Consider the following 21,721-nt stretch of genomic DNA (forward strand, 5'->3'; position numbering starts at 1 on the left):
AGGCTGAACTGGTGCTGAATGACTGTGGAGTGTGCTTTTGGCCGTTTAAAGGGCGCTGGCGATCTCTGTATGGGAAGCTGGAGTTGGGAGAAAGCAGCATCCCCGCGGTTATATCCGCGTGCTGTACCTTCCATAATATTTGTGAAAGGAAGGGTGAAAGATTCAGTCAGGCATGGACTTCCGAGGTTCAATGCCTGGATGCTGAATTTGCGCAGCCAGAGAGCAAGGCTACTAGAGAGGCCCAGCCCAGGGCTGCAAGGATTAGGGATGCCTTGAGGGAGGAATCTGAGGCTGAAAACCAACAGTAATGTTTGGTGCCTTGCACAGGAGTGAAGTGCAGTGGTTACAATGTTAGTAGGAATCTCTGTTTGCTAAGCTGATTTGCAGTGCCTGTTTCTTTCCTGAGCTAAGATATCTTTGACTTTCTGCAATAATAAAGACTCTTTTCAAAGCCAAGAATTCATTTATTGAAAAGAAAATAACTTTATTGACAGACACACAACTTTTTGGGAACCTAAAAGGGCAGGGCGGTGGGGTGGGGAACTGTACAGTCACACGTTTGAATATGTCCTGTCTGGAGTGCTGTGCAATGACTGCTGCACTTCAGGATGGCTATACTGCATGGTGATGGGGGTTGAGTGCAGAGGGTAAGGGTCGTAGTTCTCAGGGCAGCTTGGTGAATATACAGGTGTTGGAGGCAGCTGGTGGTGGTGGTAAGATCCTGGATGCTGGGGAAGGGGGTTTGGAGCTGACATTGGGACACAAGGAAAGAGCTTTGGGAGAAGGGCGGCGGAGGGTGTGGGTGTGGTAATACTTCGCCTGCATGGCTACGAGTGCCCAGATAGAGTCTGCTTGGCGCTCCAGGACGCTTATCAGCTGTTTTGTGCTTTTCTTTCTGTCCGCTGCATTTCTCTGGTGGATCCTACTTTCCCTTTCCCTCCAGTCCTGCACTTTTTGTTTCTCTGTGACAGAGATACATAACTTGCAGCATGTCTTCTTTGCTTTTTTGCGGCTTCTTCCAGAGGTTTTGTAGTCTTTCAGCCATTGATAACATGGGCAGCCGAGATCTCAAGGTTGCATCTGTAAAGGCAAAAATGCAACACTTAACAGAGGCAGCATTGTTTATACCAGACAGTTATTCCCCCGCAGTTAAGGAGGGTAACAGTCTTCACAATAGCATAATTTTCCCATCCTAAAGAGAGTGCACATAACCCACAGGAGCTCTGAAATGGTGAGTAAGAGGGACTGATTGTTTCAGGGCTGTACTGTCCTCGGGATTTCTGTGCATTGGGGAAAGCAAACAGCTGCCAGGGGCACCTACACTGAACACTATCCCAACATTTTCCATAGGAGTTTATCCTGGAAGGTATCTCGCTGCTGCGGGTCATCTGGGAAGCATGGGAGGGTCTTCTACTTCAATGCGGATTCCGCCCTGGTCCCTATGCAGCTTGCCTGTGTCTTGCAATGGTCTCCCCATCTCTTGCGGCACAGTGGCACGGACGCGTTAACCTGACTGGGACAAGGACCACAGTGGCTCTCCCAAGAAACCTACGCAAGCGCATTGCCCACGCTCTGGCTGAAACTTTTGAAGAGATTAACGAGGCTGATTACCACGATGTGATAGACCACATCAATGTGCTGTTCTGCATCTAGGCATGCATGCATGCAGCCCTAACCCTTCCTCCTCTCCCGAAATATTTCAATCCTGAAAATAAAAGCCGCTTACCGGGAACCTGCTTCTCTGTTTGTCCTCCACCAAGTACCGGCTGCTATGACTGGCTACCTTCCTCTTGGCTTGAGAAGAGTCCTGGCTACATGCCTCTTGGGACTACGGGGTGTCTCCCCCCACCCCAGTACCCTCACTCTCGCTTTCCTTCTCCTCCCCCCTGCTCTGAAGTGTCCATCGTAGTCCTTGGAGTGGAGGTAGGGTCACCCCCAAGTATCGCGTCCAGCTCTTTTGTAAAAACGGCAGGTCGTGGGGGCAGCGCCGGAGTGGCGGTTTTCTTGTGGGCTTTGCAGTAGGCACTCTGCAGCTCCTTCACTTTAACCCTGCACTGCAGCGTGTCCTGGTCATGGCCCCTTTCCAGTGTGGCCCTTGATATCTGCCCATAGGTATCGTAATTCCTACGGCTGGAGCGCAGCTGAGAGTGCACAGCTTCCTCCCCCCCAAACACTGATGAGGTCCAGCAACTTGCCATTGCTCCATGCTGGGGCTTGTTTGCCACGTGGAGCCATGGTCACCTGGAAAGATTCACTGATTGCACTCTACACCTGGCTGAGCAAACAGGAAGGGGATTTTTAAAATTCCCAGGGCATTTAAAGAGCGGGTCTGACGCTTGGTCACCTGAGGTCAGGGTGGTAGAGTTCGAACTGATGAGCAAAGTGGCTGAACAGGCATTCTGGGATACCTCCGAATACCTCTGGAGGCCAATAACAGTGCTTTTGGTGGCCACACTGGCGGAGCAGCGCTGCATCACCAGCGCTATAGTCATTATTCCCCAGGCTGAGGTGGAGTACAACCAGCGCTGTAGCCAGGGAGATACAGCACTGTATGTGCCTTGCAAGTGTGGACAGTGAGTGAGTTGCAGCACTGTAAAGCTACCACCAGCGCTGCAACTCTCCAGTGTAGCCAAGCACTGAGTGGTTAGAGAGGTTGAAGAGTTCTCCCACTGGTTTTTGAATGTTATGATTCCTGGTGTCAGATTTGTGTCCATTTATTCTTTTGCGTAGAGACTGTCCAGTGTGGCCAATGTACATGGCAGAGGGGCATTGCTGGCACATGATGGCATATATCACATTGGTAGATGTGCAGGTGAACGAGCCCCTGATGGCGTGGCTGATGTGATTAGCACAATCGCTTATTAGCACATGATCACATAAACACCACCCTATATCGGAAACCCGCTGACCGCTATACTTACCGACATGCCTCCAGCTTCCATCCAGGACACAACACACGATCCATTGTCTACAGCCAAGCTCTAAGATACAACCCTATTTGCTCCAATTCCTCAGACAGAGATAAATACCTACAAGATCTCTATCAAGCATTCTTAAAACCACAATATCCACCTGCTGAAGTGAAAAAACAGATTGACAGAGCCAGTATAGTACCCAGAAGCTACCTACTAAAGGACAGGCCCAACAAAGAAAATAACAGAACGCCACTAGCCATCACCTACAGCTCCCAACTAAAACCTCTCCAGCGCATCATCAAAGATCTACAATCTATCCTTAAAGATGATCCCTCACTTTCACAGATCTTGGGAGACAGGCCAGTCCTTGCTTACAGACAGCCTCCCAACCTGAAGCAAATACTCACCAGCAACCGCATACCATACAACATAAACACTAACCCAGGAACCTATCCTTGCAACAAAGCCTGATGTCAGCTCTGTCCACATATCTATTCAGATGACACCATCATAGGACCTCATCACATCAGCCACTCCATCAGGGGCTCATTCACCTGCACATCTACCAATGTGATATATGTCATCATATGCCAGCAATGCCCCTCTGCCATGTACATTGGCCAAACCGGACAGTCTCTACGCAGAAGGGCCCAGTCAACACACATCTGCGGCCCGTGTGACATCCTCAGGGCCATACAGATATCATGCATATTTTGTGGATGCTGCCCACATAACACATAGAGAGCTGTATATGTAGCCCACAATGTTTAAGAAGGATGAATTATGTTTAAGAAGGATGAATTCAAACTGAAAAAGGTTCAGAGACGGGCTACTAGGATGATCCGAAGAATGGAAAACCTGCCTTATGAAAGGAGACTCGAAGAGCTTGGCTTGTTTAGTCTAGCCAAAAGAATGCTGAGGGGGGATATGCTTGCTCTTTATAAATATATCAGAGGGATTAATATTAGGGAGGGGGAGGAATTATTTAAGTTTAGTACCAATGTAGACACAAGAATAAATGGGTATAAACTGGACACTAGGAAGTTTAGACTTGAAATTAGACGAAGGTTTCTAACCATTAGAGGAGTGAAGTTCTGGAACAGCCTTCCAAGGGGAGTAGTGGGGGCAAAAGACATATCTGGCTTTAAGACTAAGCTTGATAAGTTTATGGAAGGGATGGTATGATGGGATAGCTTAATTTTGGCAATTGATCTTTGATTATCAGCAGATAAGTATGCCCAGTGGTCTGTGATGGGATGTTAGATGGGATGGGATCTGAGTTACTACAGAGAATTCTTTCCTGAGTGCAGGCTGATGAGTCTTGCCCACATGCTCAGGGTTTAGCTGATCGCCATATTTGGGGTCGAGAAGGAATTTTCCTCTGGAGCAGATTGGCAGAGGCCCTGGAGGTTTTTCGCCTTCCTCTGCAGCGTGGGGCATGGGTCACTTGCTGGTGGATTCTCTGCAGCTTGAGGTCTTCAAACCACAATTTGAGGACTTCAATAACTTGGATATAAGTTAGGGGTTTGTTATAGAAGTGGATGGGTAGGGTTCTGTGGCCTGCTTTGTGCAGGAGGTCAGACTAGATGATCATATTGGTCTCTTCTGACCCTAGAGTCTATGAGTCTATAATGTTACATAGATTGAGAACCACTGGTGTACAATGACCGGACAGCGAGGTGAACCTTTCTGTAGTATGTCACCTTCTGGTTATCTGCCTATCTTAAGAACATCATTCACAGTATAGATGGATAATTTCTGAAATATTATTCTGACATACATTTGGCAATGATTAGGATGACTAGTGTGATACTGGCTCTTGGTAGAGGGCTCACATGCCACCCTTTGGTGAACTATGCATACATCTAACCCAGCAGATACCTGTAAAACTCTCTGCACCCCCTGTGACCTCTGCCAGTTGACACTCAGAGATTCTTAGGACACAGATGGTGCCATCAGTAGAACTTGCTTATCCATTCTCTAACTTCACTTAAAGTATTGGACTATATTAACTATAATGTGTTATATTCAAGTCATATTGGATTAAACTACGTCTCAACCATGCTCCAATTTCAAACAGCTACAAGGTAATGCAGTTTGCCACTCTAACTGGCTGAGATATAAATAGAAGTCAAAGTTGTGTGTCATCAGCATACTGATGACATCACAAGCCATATCTCCTCACATACCCTCTCAATGATCCTATACATACTGTACACTGAAGAAAAGGGTTAACTAAATAGAGTCCTGTATGAGATGACTCTTAGGGAAGAAGAGCCATTTGAGAACCCCAAGCCATCTAAAATCAGCCCCATCTACTGCCACATAGGTCCACAGGCAAGTTGGTCAACAACACCTCATGATCGTTTGTATCCAAAGCAGCAGATCACCTGGATCAATCAGTCTTCAGCTGTCGTTAAGACTGTGCCAATCACAACAGGTCCGCCATTCTTCTCGCACTCTTGCCTTTCTTCTCCACGTTCATCCGAAGCGCTTAACAATGTCATCTTCCCATCTTCTTGGAGGCTGATGTGGTGGTCTTTTCTATTCTCGCGGGTACCACTCAGCAATGATTGCGGTCCACCTATTGTCCGTGAGCCATGCTGTGTGGCCCGCCCATCGCATCTTGTTATATGTGCTTTCCATGACAATATCTTTCACACTGCTGCGTTCTCCGATCATTTCATTTGCGATGCGATCCAGAAGGGAAATTCCCAACATAACTCATTCCAGTGTCCTTTCAGCTACCAACAGCTGCTGCTCTTCTCTCTTCGTCAGTGCCCATGTTTCATTGCTGTCGGAGAAAAACACAGTTCTCTCTTTCTGGCTGGGTGCAGCAAAGTCAGATACTTTATTCTCAAGCAATTGCACAGAGGGAGAGAGTGCACTAGGACGCAGGGTTTCCCCCTCCTTGACAGGTCTCTCTCTACAGGTAAACAATTACAGCAAGCATTTATACCTTTTGTTACATAAAATAATAAGCAACAGCTGCATTTTGTATATACATAGGTCATCTTGATATCTTATTTTTCTCACTTCTATTTAGACTACAGTCTACATTCCATATCTAACACAAGGTTGCAACAACTTTTCACACAGTTCTTTCCCATTCACCTCACATAATCCTCGTTTCTACAAATCTCACATTATTAGAATAACAGCTAGTCTGACTCTTGCTCACAGAGGTGACTATTTGCATTGAAGTTCCCTTCAAATTCCTGTCAGTTCTTGCTCTACTTCCACACTGCCATACAGTATGGCTGGCAGCACTGTTGAATTGAAGATATTTGAATGTGTGGTCTTGTTGATTTTTCCTTTGAGGACGTCCTAGATGGAATTAAACGTACATCATCCTGCCCGAATCCTTTGCGAGAGTTCTCTGCTTAGATCTTGGCACGTATTAACGTCTTAGCCCAAATATATGTACGTTCCACTTCTTCTATTTCTTCTTCTGTTACCATTATTCGGGCTTTTTGTAAGATGTCTGATTGCATCTATTTCGTTTTGCAGCCGTTCAACTTCAGGCCAACCTGAGTGCTTTTCTTCGTAGGATGCTCTGCAGTTGATTGGTGCTTTCAGCAATTAGTATGATGTCATCCGCGAATCTGTGATGAGATAATCATTCTCTGTTTATGTTAACACCGCTCCTCCAATTGTTCTCGTTCATAACCATTTCGAGGCAGGCGGTGAATAGTTTTGGTGAAATTGTATCTCCTTGCTTTACACCTTTCTTGATTAGGATGCGTAGTGGAGTTTTGAGGAGAGTAATGTCTGTTGTACATCCAGTATTCACTTCTGTCAACAACTGATATACTGTGTGTTAATACCCTGCTCTGTGAGCGCTTTTAATATTGCGTTAAACTCGATGCTATTCAAGGCCTTTTCATAGTCGACGAAAGCAATGCACAGTGGGAGTTTGTATTCCCTCGCTCTTTCTAGGAGCTGGTTAAGGGTAAATATATGGTCGATTGTGATAAAATTTCTTCAAAACCCTGTTTCCTCTCTTGGCTGTTGTTCATCCAGACTCTGCAAGACTTGGTTCGTTATCACCTTTGTAAAGAGCTTATAGATGTAAGAGAGCAGGCATATAGGGCAGTAGTTCTTAAGATTTTCTCCATCGCCCTTCTTGTGCAACAAGATGGTGTTCGACTCTTTCCAGCTTGATGGTATTTTTCCTTCTTCAAGATATCGACTGAATCTTAAAGCGAGGGCCTTCCAAAGTTTTTCGCCTCCTGCAGAAATAATTTCTGACGTTATTCCGTCTTTACCTGGAGCTTTTCCCTTCTTCTTTTGGTATAGTGCACTTCGGACTTCACTGACGATTATTCTGACTTTTGCAGCGTTGGGAGAGGGACATTGATTCTTGAATTAACATTTCTGTATAGAAGTCCTTGCAGACCTCCTTCATCACTGCTCTATCGATTACTGTCTCTCCATCCTTGTTCTTCAATGCTGTTACGCTCAATCTATATTGCGTCAATTCCCGCTTGCATGTCTTGAGACTCTTGCATAATGCACCTGTTTTGAGGAGCTTTTATTTCTGGAAGTTCTTAAAGTCATCCTTCAGTTTTCTCTGTATAAGTTTGTACAGAATGGAGTACTCAAGGTTGTTATCCAAGCTCCTTTTCATATTTCTCCGCTTCTCCAACAAGCTTTTCATTTCATTCGAGAATCTTCCCTTCCCCTTCTTCAGCTTTTCAATTTCAGCTGCTTTTATGCAACATCTCAGCTTGTCAGCAAAGATGCTGTAGTCCTCATCACACTTTTTCATCTGGCTCCATTCAAACCCAGAAATCACTTTCTTCAGCTTTGCTTCATCGATTGTCTTCAGCCGCTGTTTCCTATTTGCCATCTGTAACGTCGCCTTTTCCACCGCTTCGTTGAAAATCAACTTCGTGCTAAGCAGGCAGTGGTCACTGCTGGTGTTGAAAGGCTGCACCACAGAGATATCTTAAACAGTGCTTCTTTTATTAACTAAAATATAGTTCATTTCATTCTTGCTTTTTGTGTTTGGCATGATCCATGTCCACCTTTTTGCGGTCTTCTTTTTGTACTAGGTGTTTGCCACATACAGTTATTTTATTTCTGCCATCGCTACCAGCCATTCTCCTCTTTCATTCCTTTCGCCACTGCCGTATCTCCCTGTAAACTTTTCACCAGCTTTCCCTTAGCTGACCTTGGCGTTAAAATCTCTCATCGTGATAGTGTAAGTAGACTTTTGTGTGAGGGGCTCTTTCGAGCTCTTGGTAGAATTGTTCCACTTGTGGGAGCATAAGCCTGGATGACCTTGAGGGTAGCTTTTGACTTCATCTGAAGATGCAACACACCAATATGTGATGATATTAGCTGGCATGATATGACTTTCAAAGACCAATCCTTACTGATGATAAATCCGACTCCTCCAACATTTCCAGTGCTATCTCCCTTTCCGAGCCTCACAGTGCTTCCATCCTTCCAGTTGACTTCCAACTCCTTCTTTCATTGGGTTTCTCTGACACCAAGGATATCGCATCTTATCCTTTTCTCCTCCATCAGATGATTTAACATTTCCTCCCTCGCCAGCGACCTACAATTGTAAGTACACATAGCGAGCATTGTCCTTTTTCCTTGTTGGCCTAGCATCTGCCATTTTTAGCAGCCTCTCGTTGCTCATTTTCTGCTCTGCCACCATAGAACGGTTTGATTATGTGCAGGGAACTAAGACCCATTTACTTGTGTTGTTTTCGCTGTTAACTTCAAACCATCTCACTGGCTAGGCGGGCAGGCATGCGTACCTCCTCAAGTTTAGCCAGCCTTCAACCTCTAAGGAGAAGGAGATGTGCTCTTTCTGAGAGAGCGATCCCCCTCCCTGGATTGAATAGTCCGTCACCTTTGTAGCATGGTTAGACCTACCAGGGCATATGCCCCGCTACCATAGATGTCAGATGGCCAGGGCCACCGCTGTGCAGTGGAGCAGCAGATCTAATAATATCAGCATGGACCCTTGACTGCATCCATTGCCGTAAAGAGATCAGCTACAAATACAACCAGCACAGCATGTTCTGGCAAGTGCCATTGTCATAAACAGATAGCTAAGGGTTAACGTCTCTTTCACCTGGAAAGAAGTAATCTGAACCACCTGACCAGAGGACCAATCAGGAAACAGGATTTTTTTCAACTCTGGGTGGAGGGAATTGTGTGTCTGAGTTCTTTGTCTGTCTGCCTGTATGCTCTCTCAGATGAGGAGTGATTTCTATTTCCTGCTTTCTAATCTTCTGTTTCCCAGTTGTAAGTACAAAAAGATCAGATAGGATTTATATGTTTTTTTTGTATTTACATGAATATAGTTGCTGGAGTGTTTTAAATTGTATTCTGTTTGAATAAGGCTGTTTATTCAATATTCTTTTAAGCAATTGACCCTGTATTTGTCACCTTAATACAGAGAGACCATTTTTATGTATTTTTCTTTCTTTTTATATAAAGCTTTCTTTTTAAGACCTGTTGGAGTTTTTCTTTAGTGGGAAATTCCAGGGAATTGAGTCTGTACTCACCAGGGAATTGGTGGGAGGAAGAAGTCAGAGGGAACTCTGTGTCTGTTAGATTTACTAGCTTGATTTTGCATTCCTTCTGGGTGAAGAGGGAGGTAATTCTGCTCTCCAGGACTGGGAACGGGGAGGGTGGAGTCCCTCTGCTTAGATTCACGGAGGTTGCTTCTGTGTATCTCTCCAGGAGCACCTGGAGGGGGGAAGGGAAAAGATTTCTTTCCCTTTGTTGTGAGACTCAAGGGTTTGGGTCTTGGGGTCCCCAGGGAAGGTTTTCGGGGGGACCAGAGTGCCCCAAAACACTCTAATTTTTTGGGTGGTGGCAGCAGTACCAGGTCTAAGCTGGTAACTAAGCTTGGAGGTTTTCATGCTAACCCCCATATTTTGGATGCTAAGGTCCAAATCTGGGACTAGGTTTTGACAGCCATCATCAATAAACTGATACTGTATAGCATTATTTGGTTTACTGCACCCAAAAGTGTCCTTTGCGTTTACAGGACATATAAAAGACCCAATCAGTGCTCCTAATAATTAACAATTTGAAGTCCCAGTCCTATAATTGGATTAATAGATTTGTTCATGCAAACACAGAGGTCTTTCCACTTGGACTAATTGTAAGATTGAGGCCTATATAAAAGACATAAGTTAACAAATGGTCCAGCTTGGGACTCCAGAATCCTGTCTTGTTGAGCGAGACATGCTAGCCTGCTGCAACAAAGACTCAAGGTCTGGACCACGCCCCCAAAGCTACAGACTTTAAGTGAAAACAGCTCAGCAGGTTACCTGTCTCCAGTACCCAGACACCCAGTTCCCAATGGAATCCAAACCCCAAATAAATCCATTTTACTCTGTATAAACCCTCTATATCACTGATAGAGATGCACAGCTGTTTGCTTCCCCAGGTATTAATCACTTACTTTGGGTTTATTAATAAACAAAAGTGCACCCAATAACAAAGTGACTTGCAATCCAACACCTGCGCATCTAGGCCAATCTATGCAAACAATGTTGGTTGCCGAAGTCTTCTTCCTTAGTTCATCACTAGATGTCAGAGTAGAATTCATTCAGGTCCTGCTTACATGGTCAGATATAAAGTTGGTATCCTGAAATGAAAGTAGCCTATAGGTTTGTGTAAATGGGATTTGTGATGCCTGAGTCATTAGCTAATTAAGGATTAGGAAGGACAAGAGATGTGTAGAAGGATAGTGAAGGACTAATTGCACAGCAGAATGCTAGAGTGGGGCTGTTGGAAGATAATTCTGTGCTTCTATTCTTGGATGTGTCCTTGACTGAGGGTTTTACTGTCCCTTCCACAGCAAAACCCTCAGTCATTTGTCTGTCTGTGGAAGTGGGCCTGTCCCCTTGTTTACATCTCATGGCCCATTTTTTCGTGATGCCAATAGCTAAATCCTATGAAATTGAAGAAGATATTTAAATTAGTTACTCAAAAGAAAGCCATTTAAGGATCTGTCTTAAAACGGGCCACTTATGAAAATTAAGAAAGGTCCTTGAATTTATTTTGCCTGGCATACTGCAGGAGAAGTAGAAGATCAGAAATATATGCGTAATGCATGTGTAATGTCATCCTTGGAAAATGATTGATTATATATAATATATATTTTCCAGAACACTTAGTAAACACAGAGAAACTGACTCTAGAACAGTAGTGGGCAACCTGTGGCCCACGGACTGCACGTGGCCCGTAAGGGTAATCTGCTGGCGGGCTGCGAGACAGTTTGTTTACGTTGACCATCTGCAGGCATGGCTGCCTGCAGCTCCCTGTGGCCGCAGTTCTCTATTCCCGGCCAATGCAAGCTGTGGAAAGTGGTGCAGACCACAGAGACGTGGTGGCCACCACATCCTGCAGCTCCCATTGGCTGGGAACGGCGAACCACAGCCACTGGGAGCTGCGGGTGGATTGCCTGCAGACAGTCAACATAAACAAACGGTCTCTCAGCTCAACAGAGGATTATCCTAACAGGCCTCATGCAGGCCACAGGTTGCTCACCACTGCTCTAGAATATTATGGAATATATTTCCCCACAATTCCTACATTCTTTTCTATGGCTTATTATGCATATGGGCTATTAAAGATTTTTTAATACTGGCCAATATATGAAATCAAGTAATATAGAGCTTCTGAATTATACTGCAGTAATGAATATATCTCTTCTCCCTCTCTTTATGTACTTTTGCTCAGTGTCTAAGGATTCCCCAATAAAACTAGATTTAGACTTGTAAAAATGATATAACTGAGATAATAAATGTGAAGTACAGATAGCTGGCAGGTCACTGGAGGCTAAGGAAAGATGATTTGCCTCATAACTTAATTGAACAGCTGGAGTAGAAAAGTTTTCATGTAGTCATCGGAGACAATTCTAGGAATGCTTTGAGGAAGGTAGTGGCAGCTGAGGTTGTGTGGCTGTGCAGTATAAAAAGGGAGGTTAAGCTGGTGAAACTCTAGACTGGGCTGAGGTAATGCAGAACAAGTTTTGCCAATTCCCAGAAGTATGTGTGAGATTCCCACAGCCTCAGATGTGGGGAGTATGAGGGCTAAAAAGACATCAAAAGTCCTCTCTTTTTGTAGACTGGGGCACGTAGGAGAAGTTGGATGTCTGAAGGCAGGTCTACACTATGTGGCTAAGTTGACCTAAGTTATGCAAATCCAGCTATGTGAATAACGTAACTGGAGTTGACGTACCTTAGGTCGACTTATTGTGGTGTCTACACTGTGCTGGGTTGACGGAAGAAACTCTTCCGTCGATTTACCTTATGCTTCTGGTTTCAGTGGAGTATTGGAGTCAACGGGAGAGCAATTGGTGGTTGATTTAGCTGGTCTTCACTAGACCCAGTAAATTGACCCCTGGGGGATCGATCGCCATGTGTCAATCCACCGATAAGTGGAGACCAGCCCTGAGAGGGTGATTGTCATGCGCAAAATATCTGTCCCAATTCTGTATGTTAGCTTGCAGCAATGGACTAAATATACTGACTGTTCTGGTTTTTTGTTTCGTTTTTTTTTTTTTTTTACTGCATTGTTGCTGTGCCTGCAAGGGGGGCCGAGATACCGGTGAAAGAATGACACTCAGCCTGAGAATAATAAGCAAGGCTTTACTGAGGGAAGAACTTACACTCCAAGCTGCTGGAGCGTCCCTGAGGTGTGCAGAGGGGCTGTGGGGGATTCTGGCCATCTGGGACAGCTGGCCAGGCAGGACTCCACCAAGGGGAGTTCTCTACCATGTTATATCCCCTGCGCTTATCTCAGGGTTATATGGGGTCAACAGCTGGCTACATTCATTGCATTCATAAATTGTACATATTATATAAACTGACTTGTTTATAGACAAAAACATGCTGAACTGTACTAAACCATATCTTAGGAAGGTCTGTCAGGTAAAGTTCACTGAACAGCCTGCATCTTCTGCCCACAGTCAATCACATACTCGGTCTGCCACTTAGCTCCTCACCAATCTTCCTCAATCTTACCCCTACAATTGTCATCCTTCTAACTTAAGGCAATATATAGATTTTTAAAAAATGCTGCTTCTGTGTTTAAACTTAGCTGGGCCTAATTGCTCTTTTTGGGCTATTGTCAGCACATGGCAGGAACAGCCAAGGTGAATGTAGTAATCCACAAACTCACACTTGTCTTATGGATATAGTCCAGGCATTTCTCATCATGTCCAATACAGTGGCAAGCCACCATGACACATAGATATAGACAGGAGAGAAGCTCCATATAGATAGACTTACTGTTTCACATTCTTATTACCCTCAGAACAAACTGGCCAGCTTTCAGGTTAACTGCTGGATTTTATAGATACAGGCACAGTAAGCGAAAAGATGAGGGTAGTAGCTAGCACAAGAGTTTTGCTGTCTTATAGAAATGGATGCTGGGTAATCAGATGTTCACAGTGCAATTGTTGGGTGTTATATAAGAGATTTTCTGTTACCACAGGCAGATTTACCTTCTGGAATATCTGATTCAAAGATCTCAGTGTGTTCACTGAGAAGCACAATGTACTGCATTATGAGATTGGTGGATGGTTCTTAGCATCGATCTCTGCCATTCACATCGTTGCTTCTGACAATCATAGCTACAAGTTCATAAATAGTAATAAATACTGGTGTTTGATTATTTTGTTACAGAAAAACTATTTTAAATTCAAGATGCCACCCAATTTAGATTGGAAGAAGCTTATGAGAATTGATGCTGATGATTTGCCTCATCAAGAAGAACTGGCAGATAGTTTGCTGGTGACTGTATCCAAGGTATTTAAAGTGAACTTTAACAGTTTCATTATTCATTCTTTAATTAACCTGAACTGGTAAAATACATGTGTAGTATTAAGTGTGTTTATTTAATTTTCTTGATGTTTAACTAAACCATATTCTCATCTATATTTAGGTTGAAGGAAATGACTTAAAAGATGAAAATTCTGAGCATGTGGTACATCTTTTTAAAATTACACAGTCACTAATGAAGGTTTGTATTAATCTTATTTTTTAAAACAACATGAACTTTTAAAAATGCCTTAATGTATTTATTTTTAGATAAAAGTATTTGTTTCCATTTTCATGGGGAAGGTCAGGGCCCAGTTCTTTTGTCTACACACATGTAACTCCCAAGTGTACTGAAAGACACACACACACTTTGTTGCTTCACATAAGTGCTCCTGGGAGTTACATGTGTGTATGATGAATGGAAAAACAGACTGTGTAATTAAAAGAGCCAGCTTTTCCAGATAGAGAAATACAAACAGAAATCTCAAACAATTTTTAGATGCTGTAAAATATCTTAAATAAATGTTTTTCTGTAACATTTGTGGTGCATAAAATACATGATGGTTTGGTGCCCGTTTGATTGGGACTAGTCTGGAATAACCTTCAAAACTTGAGTGTCAGCACTACTCATTAGGAAGGTAGTGTGAGGTTGAAAGAGATAGTTTTAAATTGTTGGATGCCAAGTAATTTTATTTGAAAAATTACTAACAACATTTAGTTTAGAGAAACAAGGAATTGTAGGCGAGCTTTTATTAATTGTTCTCTTATTTCCAGTTCAGGGTTGTGGCTCCCCCTCATGTAGTCATAGAGGTTCTTTTACATACCTTACAGGACACCATGGTCAAGACCAAGAAAAATAATCACAATTTTTAACCATGGCTATTTTATTATTAAAGAAAGATTTTAAAAAATTAAACCAAACTGCATAAATGACTGAACACAAATGATAAACTGGTTACTTCTGTTACAATCTGTTCTGCATGTCTCTCTGTGGACAGCTGTTATCTTCCCTGAGAGTGAGCCATCTCAAGGGTGGGGATGCTTTTCTCTTGGTAAGCGAAGACCAAAGTATATTATTTCCCAAATTATTGTGAATTAAGCTTTAGCATCTTATTAGATACTTAAAACTGTTCATCTGAACAAAATAATTTGTTTAAAGGAAGTGAAGCCTATTAATAATCAGTAATCTAAACAGTTTATAGTTGGGTAAAGTAAGCAATCTTAGCTAAATCCTATGAAATTGAAGAAGATATTTAAATTAGTTACTCAAAAGAAAGCCATTTAAGGATCTGTCTTAAAACGGGCCACTTATGAAAATTAAGAATTTTAGATCCAGTTACATCCCATTATTTCTCTGTTTATCCTCTCGAGACATACAGGGTCTAACCACTTGGCAATTAACTTGGTGTTAGCACTGGTTTACACTACAAACTTATGTCACTATAGCTACATTGCTCAGGGGTGTGAAAAATTCACGCTCCTGAACAATGCAGATATATGGACCCAATTCCTGGTGTAGAAAGTGCTATGTTGACGGAACAGCTTCCCCCATCGATATAGCTACCGCCTCTCAGGGAGGTGGAGTATGTAAGACAACAGGAGAAGCTCTCCTGTCGATGTAGGTAACATCTTCACTAAGCTGTACATATAGACAAGCCCCATGTTTTCTAAGTTACAACAGTATTTCAGCAAAAGAATTACAAAAGTTTTAAATCTAATCACTTACCAGTGTATTTAGTGAATTTTCTCTCACTAATCCATGTTGAAGTCTTTGGGAGAGTTTCCTGGAGGTAGTTTCTTCTTGAGTGTTCTTTGTTTTTCTTATCTGTCTGTGGCCACTTACTTATGGAGAGCTGTGTCTGAACAGGGTGACAGAGGCTGTATGTGAGGGAGGCTCACTTCAGAGTTTCTATACTCTTCTCCTTACTATTTTCATGAAATTATAGGAGAATATGCCTCTTTCAGGTTTGTTTAGATTCAGAGTTGGCTGCTTACCTTTTCATTGACTTCATACCTTTAGGATTGGCTTAGGTGACACTCTTAAACTTCTGACAGTGCAGTCTGTTTAATGAATATACAACAGTCCTTTAATTGTCTTGTAACAGGAAAGCATCAAATAACTTTTCACAGCTGGTTTCTTTTTATTCAGTCCATTGTCTGAGATAATCTTTCAGTTTCATGCAAGTTTAACAGGAAATGAAAGTCTGTTTTCAAAAAGTCCAAATATTCCTGTTTTTTTATATAAGAGTTTTTGATTCTTAAGTCTTTTAAAATTAAATAACTTTGAGAAAGTCTTTAACTTAAGTTGTTGATTCTAAATGACAAGTTTTGGAATGATGGATTTTCTTGTCTTCCTGAGTTGGTTGTGGGTTTGCTTGTGCGCTGCCAGTAATTAATTTGTTATCCAATAATATAAACGTTGTTTACATAAATGGCTTCTTACTCTAGTTTGCAAGGTCATTTGATTCCATCTTGGGACATAAAACATATTATCATTTTCATAGTGTGACTGAGGTCCCAGGGGGGCCACGCTGAGGTTACTCAATTAGGGCAATCCCCAAAGCTGGTGGTTATTCTGATACTTAGATCCACCAAGCTAGCCACAAAACAGCTTCTATAATATCTTACTGGTTACACAGAAGCCAAAACGCCAGCTCCCTTAACTTAAAAGCAGCCTGGCCTTTGGGCTCTCTCCCAGACAGCCAAGTTCTACCAATCCCAAAGAATTGGACACATTACCTCCCAGGTTAATGAACATTCCAGATCTTACCCAAATACATGCTTACAGCCAATTCTTATTAACTAAACTAAAATTTATTAATTAAAAAAAGAGAGTGTTGGGTAAAAGATCATTATACATACAGACATGAGTACCATTCTGAGATCAGTTTCATAGTAGAGATTGGGAGCTTTGGAGTTGCAAAGAGTTCTTTCAGAGTTAGTCTATAGATTTATAATCCAATGTTCATATCCAGGGTGATCCCAATGGGAATGGAGATCTCAGTCTTGCGACTCAAGCTTCCCCTGAATAAAGCTCAAGGAGATCTGAGATAAAAAGGATTAGTACCCAAGAATCCCTTATACAGTTCCAGGCCTTCTTTTGACAGCATGGAGTCTTCAGGTGACCAATAGGCAGTCATCGGGACTTGGAAGTAGACCTATTTCCTAAGCATCACCGGTAATTAGATATACAGATTAACATAAAGCAATTGCCTATCTTCCACCATTCGCAGGTGCTCTGCTATATACTTAAAAGAGAAATCGATACAGTGATACTACTATATTCACAGTTCATTTAAACGTTAAGATCTCCTTTTGATCTCTCAATTCACAGAATACAACATAGACAGGAACCCTTTGATTACACTGTTAACCTCTAACAAGATATAGGTAAACATAGAATACTACAATTACTATCTTCTTCCAATTCTTTAACAATGCCAGTTTACATTTCAAAGCTGTAGTCTATCTAACATTGGCTTTGCTAGCTGCTTGTAAGGAATAGCCCTAATTACCACTTACATACTTTACTAATGTCTTTAAAGGTAGAATTTGGGTCATTTATCCTGATACTTGCTTAACCCTTTCAGGCCCAGCGTCATACATTGCAATGACATTAGGAGCTGTATTAGGCACTTTGCATTTAGCTAACATATTTGCAACTATCCATTTCACAAAGGTGTTTTTCATTTCAACATTTTAAGAAATAAACAAAAGTTTAAAACATCTTCAGCTACACATATTATTCTATAAGGTTTTTAAGAACATAAGTAGGTTTTCTTGCAAGAGGGCGGGGGTTCTTAGAGCTCACTCTACCTAGATTTATTGCTCTGATAATATACCCTACATTCCTTTTTACAGTTAGCCCTCTACTTAAAACATTGTTTTACATGGTCTGTGCTCTTGAGGTATGGTTGACGTTGGGAGCGAGAAACAGAAATTTTATTGAATTTCTTTGATTAGTTTTAAAATTTTTGCAACATAACTAGCTAAACATATGTATTCTTATATTTCTGAGCACCCTGGGTATAACATTCTTGTAGCTGTATTTTAATATTCAGTAATGTGCAGACAAGTTTGTAACAGCTTTAAAATTATTTTATAATTTATTAATGTCATTTTTTACATCAATATCGAGATATCTTCCTCCATCCCAAAACCATGCTTATGAAATCTTTATATCACACTACTTGTATTCTATCATAGATGTATTGAAAATGGCAGTGCCAACCAGGTTACAAAGTCTGTTTTTTGTCGGGACCTTTTCTATAGTTTTCAGGATGTGTGCTTCTGAGCACAAAGGATTTCTTTATTGTTAATATAATTCCTGTGGAAAAATACCTAGTGTGGCCTAGTGGATAGAGTAGCTGCCTGGTGCTCGGAGAGTATCTGGTTCTATACCTGACTCAGCTACTGGTCTGAGTGATGTTCCATTAGTTCTGGAATGAGATTTTGTGGAGGTTATCACCATCTCATAAATTAGCCTAAAGGTAAGTCTGTTTTCTTGCTATGATATTTCTTTGCTAGATGAAAGCCCAAGAGGTAGAGCTGGCTTTAGAAGAAGTTGAAAAAGCTGGGGAGGAGCAAGCCAAATTTGGTGAGTAACTGTTCTGAATAAGCATTTAAAAAAAATAGCTATGCACAAAGTGACTTATTACATGGGGTCTATAACTAATAAAACATTAGGCTTAAATAACTTTGGGTTGAATCCTGTCCACGTTGAAACCAATGGCAAAATTTCCATTGATTTCAATGGGGACAGGATTTCACCCCGATATTGATAAATGGGAATGAAGATTGCTGTTGTTACTGTAGTTCTCATAAGACCAAAGCAGATTGTGAAGAATTCAAAAAGATCTCACAAAACTAATTTTGGGCAGCAAAATGGCAAATGAAATTTAATGTGGATAAATGTAAAGTAATGCACGTTGGAAAAAATAACCTCAACTGTATATACAATATGATGGGGGCAAATTTAGCTACGAGTCAGGAAAAAGATCTTGGAGTCATCGTGGGTAGTTCTCTGAAGATGTCCACGCAGTGTGCAGAGGTGGTCAAAAAAGCAAACAGGATGTTAGGAATCATTAAAAAGGGGATAGAGAATAAGACTGAGAATATATTATTGCCCTTATATAAATCCATGGTATACTCACATCTCGAATACTGTGTACAGATGTGGTCTCCTCACCTCAAAAAAGATATTCTAGCACTAGAAAAGATTCAGAAAATGGCAACTAAAATGATTAGGGGTTTGGAGAGGGTCCCATACAAGGAAAGATTAAAGAGGCTAGGACTCTTCAGTTTGGAAAAGAGGAGACTAAGGGGGATATGATAGAGGTATATAAAATCATGATTGATGTGGAGAAAGTGGATAAGGAAAAGTTATTTACTTATTCCCATAATACAAGAACTAGGGGTCACCAAATGAAATTAATAGACAGCAGGTTTAAAACAAATAAAAGGAATTTCTTCTTCACGCAGCACACAGTTAACTTGTGGAACTCCTTACCTGAGGAGGTTGTGAAGGCTAGGACTATAACAATATTTAAAAGGGAACTGGATAAATTCATGGTGGCTAAGTCCATAAATGGCTATTAGCCAAGATGGGTAAAGAATGGTGTCCCTAGCCTCTGTTTGTCAGAGGATGGAGACGGATGGCAGGAGAGAGATCACTTGATCATTACCTGTTAGCTTCAGTCCCTCTAGGGCACCTGGCATTGGCCACTGTCGGTAGACAGATACTGGGCTAGATGGACCTTTGGTCTGACCCGGTACGGCCGTTCTTATGTTCTTATTTCCTTTGCTTAGAGGTTTTGGATAACCCAGTATGTCCTATTTTTATTTCAACAGAAAATCAATTAAAAGCAAAGGTTATGAAACTAGAAAATGAATTAGAGGTATGTTTGTTTTTAAACTAAATTAGTTTCTCGAGCTCCTATGGTATTTATTCTCTGTGGACCTGGATACAGTTTTTAACATTATTTGAGTTTTGAGCATGGAGAAATAATCTATCCTTTTTAAAATGTTTAAAAAATGGTGGTGGGTTTTGTGCTTGGATAAAGAACTCAAAAAACCTAGATAGGTGTTCATGTTAAGTACTGATCAAAAGCCTATAAAAGTCAGTTAGAAGATATTGATTTTTTTTTCAGGCTATTCAAGTAAATGAAAGTCAGACAGTGGAATATATTTTAAGCTGCAGGTTGCAACTTTATGAACTTTACACTGGGTAGAGGTGGTATGTGTCTCCGCTTTATCTCACATACCAGGCACATAAACAGGTCCACTGCATTGTGAAAGGGCTCCCAATAGCTAACCCAGCATTTCTTAAGCTTCATTGCACTGTGACCCTGTCTGACAACAAAATTACTACATGACCCCAGTGCCGTGTTACTCTAAAATCAGGGCTGGTGTTAGAGGGTGGCAAGCAGGACAATTCCCTGGGGACCCACAAAGCTAAGTAGCTTCAGTGTCAGCCCCAGATAGTGGGGCTTGGGCGTCAGCTTTCTGCCCTGGGCCCCAGTGAGTCTAACACCAGTCCAGATGACCCTGTTAAAATGAACTCGCAACCCACAGTTTGAGAACTGCTGATCTAACCCAGGGGTGTCCAAACTTGGTTCACAGCTTGTTCAGGGTAAGCCCCTGCTGAGCTGCGAGACACTTTGTTTACCTGAGCATCTGGAAGTACGGCTGCTCGCAGCTCCTAGTGGCCGCGGTTTGCCGTTCCTGGCCAATGGGAGCTGCTGGAAGTGGCGCGGGCCAGCCCACCCTTTCCCACAGCTTCCATTGGCCGGGAATGGTGAACCGTGGCCCCTGGGAGCTGCGAGCAACTGTACCTGCAGACTCGCAGGTAAACAAAGCGTCTCGCAGCCCACAAGGGGCATACCCTGAACAAGCTGTGAACCAAGTTTGGGAACCCCTGATCTAACCTATAATCCTGTAGACCCTTCGGTCTACTCCCTGGATTCAGATCATGTCTGAGTTCTTTACTCGATGAGGGATAGAGACTACCAAGGGGAAGCCTCTGTCTGAAAGATTTCAGGCCTTCTTTTCTGTGTAGAGGCACAAGCAAAGCTAGTAAAAATCACAGGTCTCATTTACCTCTGGGAGCTGGCTCTGTTAGCCTTTATTCAGACTAGACACTGACTGCAGATTGTGACAAATGACACTTTCTTATATTATCACTTAGTGTCAGTCTTCTAAATTCTATTATTTCTTACTTCAACTGTGCCTCCATGATACTGTGAGGAAACAAAGCTCCTTATCTACCTTACAAGGAGAGGGGTGGGACAGCTGAAGAGGCAAGAGACTTGTGTAGCACAGGAAAAAGTTTAAATTTTTAAGAAAGGGAAGTGTGAGAGCCAACTGGCTACTGATCCTCCTCCCAGCTGGCCAGTGGGATGTAACAAACCCAAAGAGGGAGAGGGGCCTGACTCCAACCTGTACTTTCCTCCCTTCTATCCCCCTGGGAGTGGCAAATCCCCTCTTTAGGTCCAACCAGTAACATCCTCCCCTGACCTGCTTTGAGGGGTTGTGAGCTGGAGGAGGGGATATTTCAGGCAGAGGCTCTCCTCAGTGATTCCTCCTCTGGGGATACTGCATTCTCCCGGCTGTCCAAGCAAATGTCCCGTTTTACTTACTAACGTACTTGTGTGCGCGCGCGCACACACACACACACACTGAGATTTCTGGGGACAGATTCTCTAGGCTTTTGATCAGACACTTAGGCCTCAGTGCAGGAAAGTGCCTTTGACATGCCTGAAGAAATTGATTTCACAAATAAAAACAGTACCTACTGCTGAAAGAGATGTATTTGCCATGTATGGTTGTTCATTTCAGTATTAATTCGGAATATGCACCAAGTATATATCTGCAGAGCATTGTGTATTGATGGAGATTTCTAGGGATATATTTAATTTAATAACTCTGAAGATTTGTGCTCAAGTAATTTTTGTCGTTACTGAAACTTTACATGGAAACATCACCCATTATCTTGTGTTTTTT

General features: G+C 42.3%; 1 protein-coding gene across 4 annotated transcripts in view; it reads left to right on the forward strand.

Annotated features, from left to right (window-relative positions):
• The window catches only part of CEP290 (centrosomal protein 290), a 118,961-nt gene that overhangs the window by 3,347 nt on the left and 93,893 nt on the right, over positions 1 to 21,721 (forward strand). For 2 of the 4 annotated variants that reach the window (XM_030548586.1, XM_030548588.1), the window contains exons 2-5: positions 13,586 to 13,708; positions 13,845 to 13,922; positions 18,248 to 18,317; positions 19,571 to 19,617. In XM_030548586.1, the coding sequence (XP_030404446.1) occupies positions 13,607 to 13,708; positions 13,845 to 13,922; positions 18,248 to 18,317; positions 19,571 to 19,617 (297 nt within the window). In that variant the 5' untranslated portion in view covers positions 13,586 to 13,606. Of the gene's footprint in view, positions 1 to 12,490; positions 12,661 to 13,585; positions 13,709 to 13,844; positions 13,923 to 18,247; positions 18,318 to 19,570; positions 19,618 to 21,721 lie in introns of those variants that run through there. The other 2 variants (XM_030548587.1, XM_030548589.1) reach the window with 2 other exon arrangements.

Source organism: Gopherus evgoodei, chromosome 1 (genome assembly GCF_007399415.2).
Source record: "Gopherus evgoodei ecotype Sinaloan lineage chromosome 1, rGopEvg1_v1.p, whole genome shotgun sequence".
Lineage (NCBI taxonomy): Eukaryota > Metazoa > Chordata > Testudines > Testudinidae > Gopherus > Gopherus evgoodei.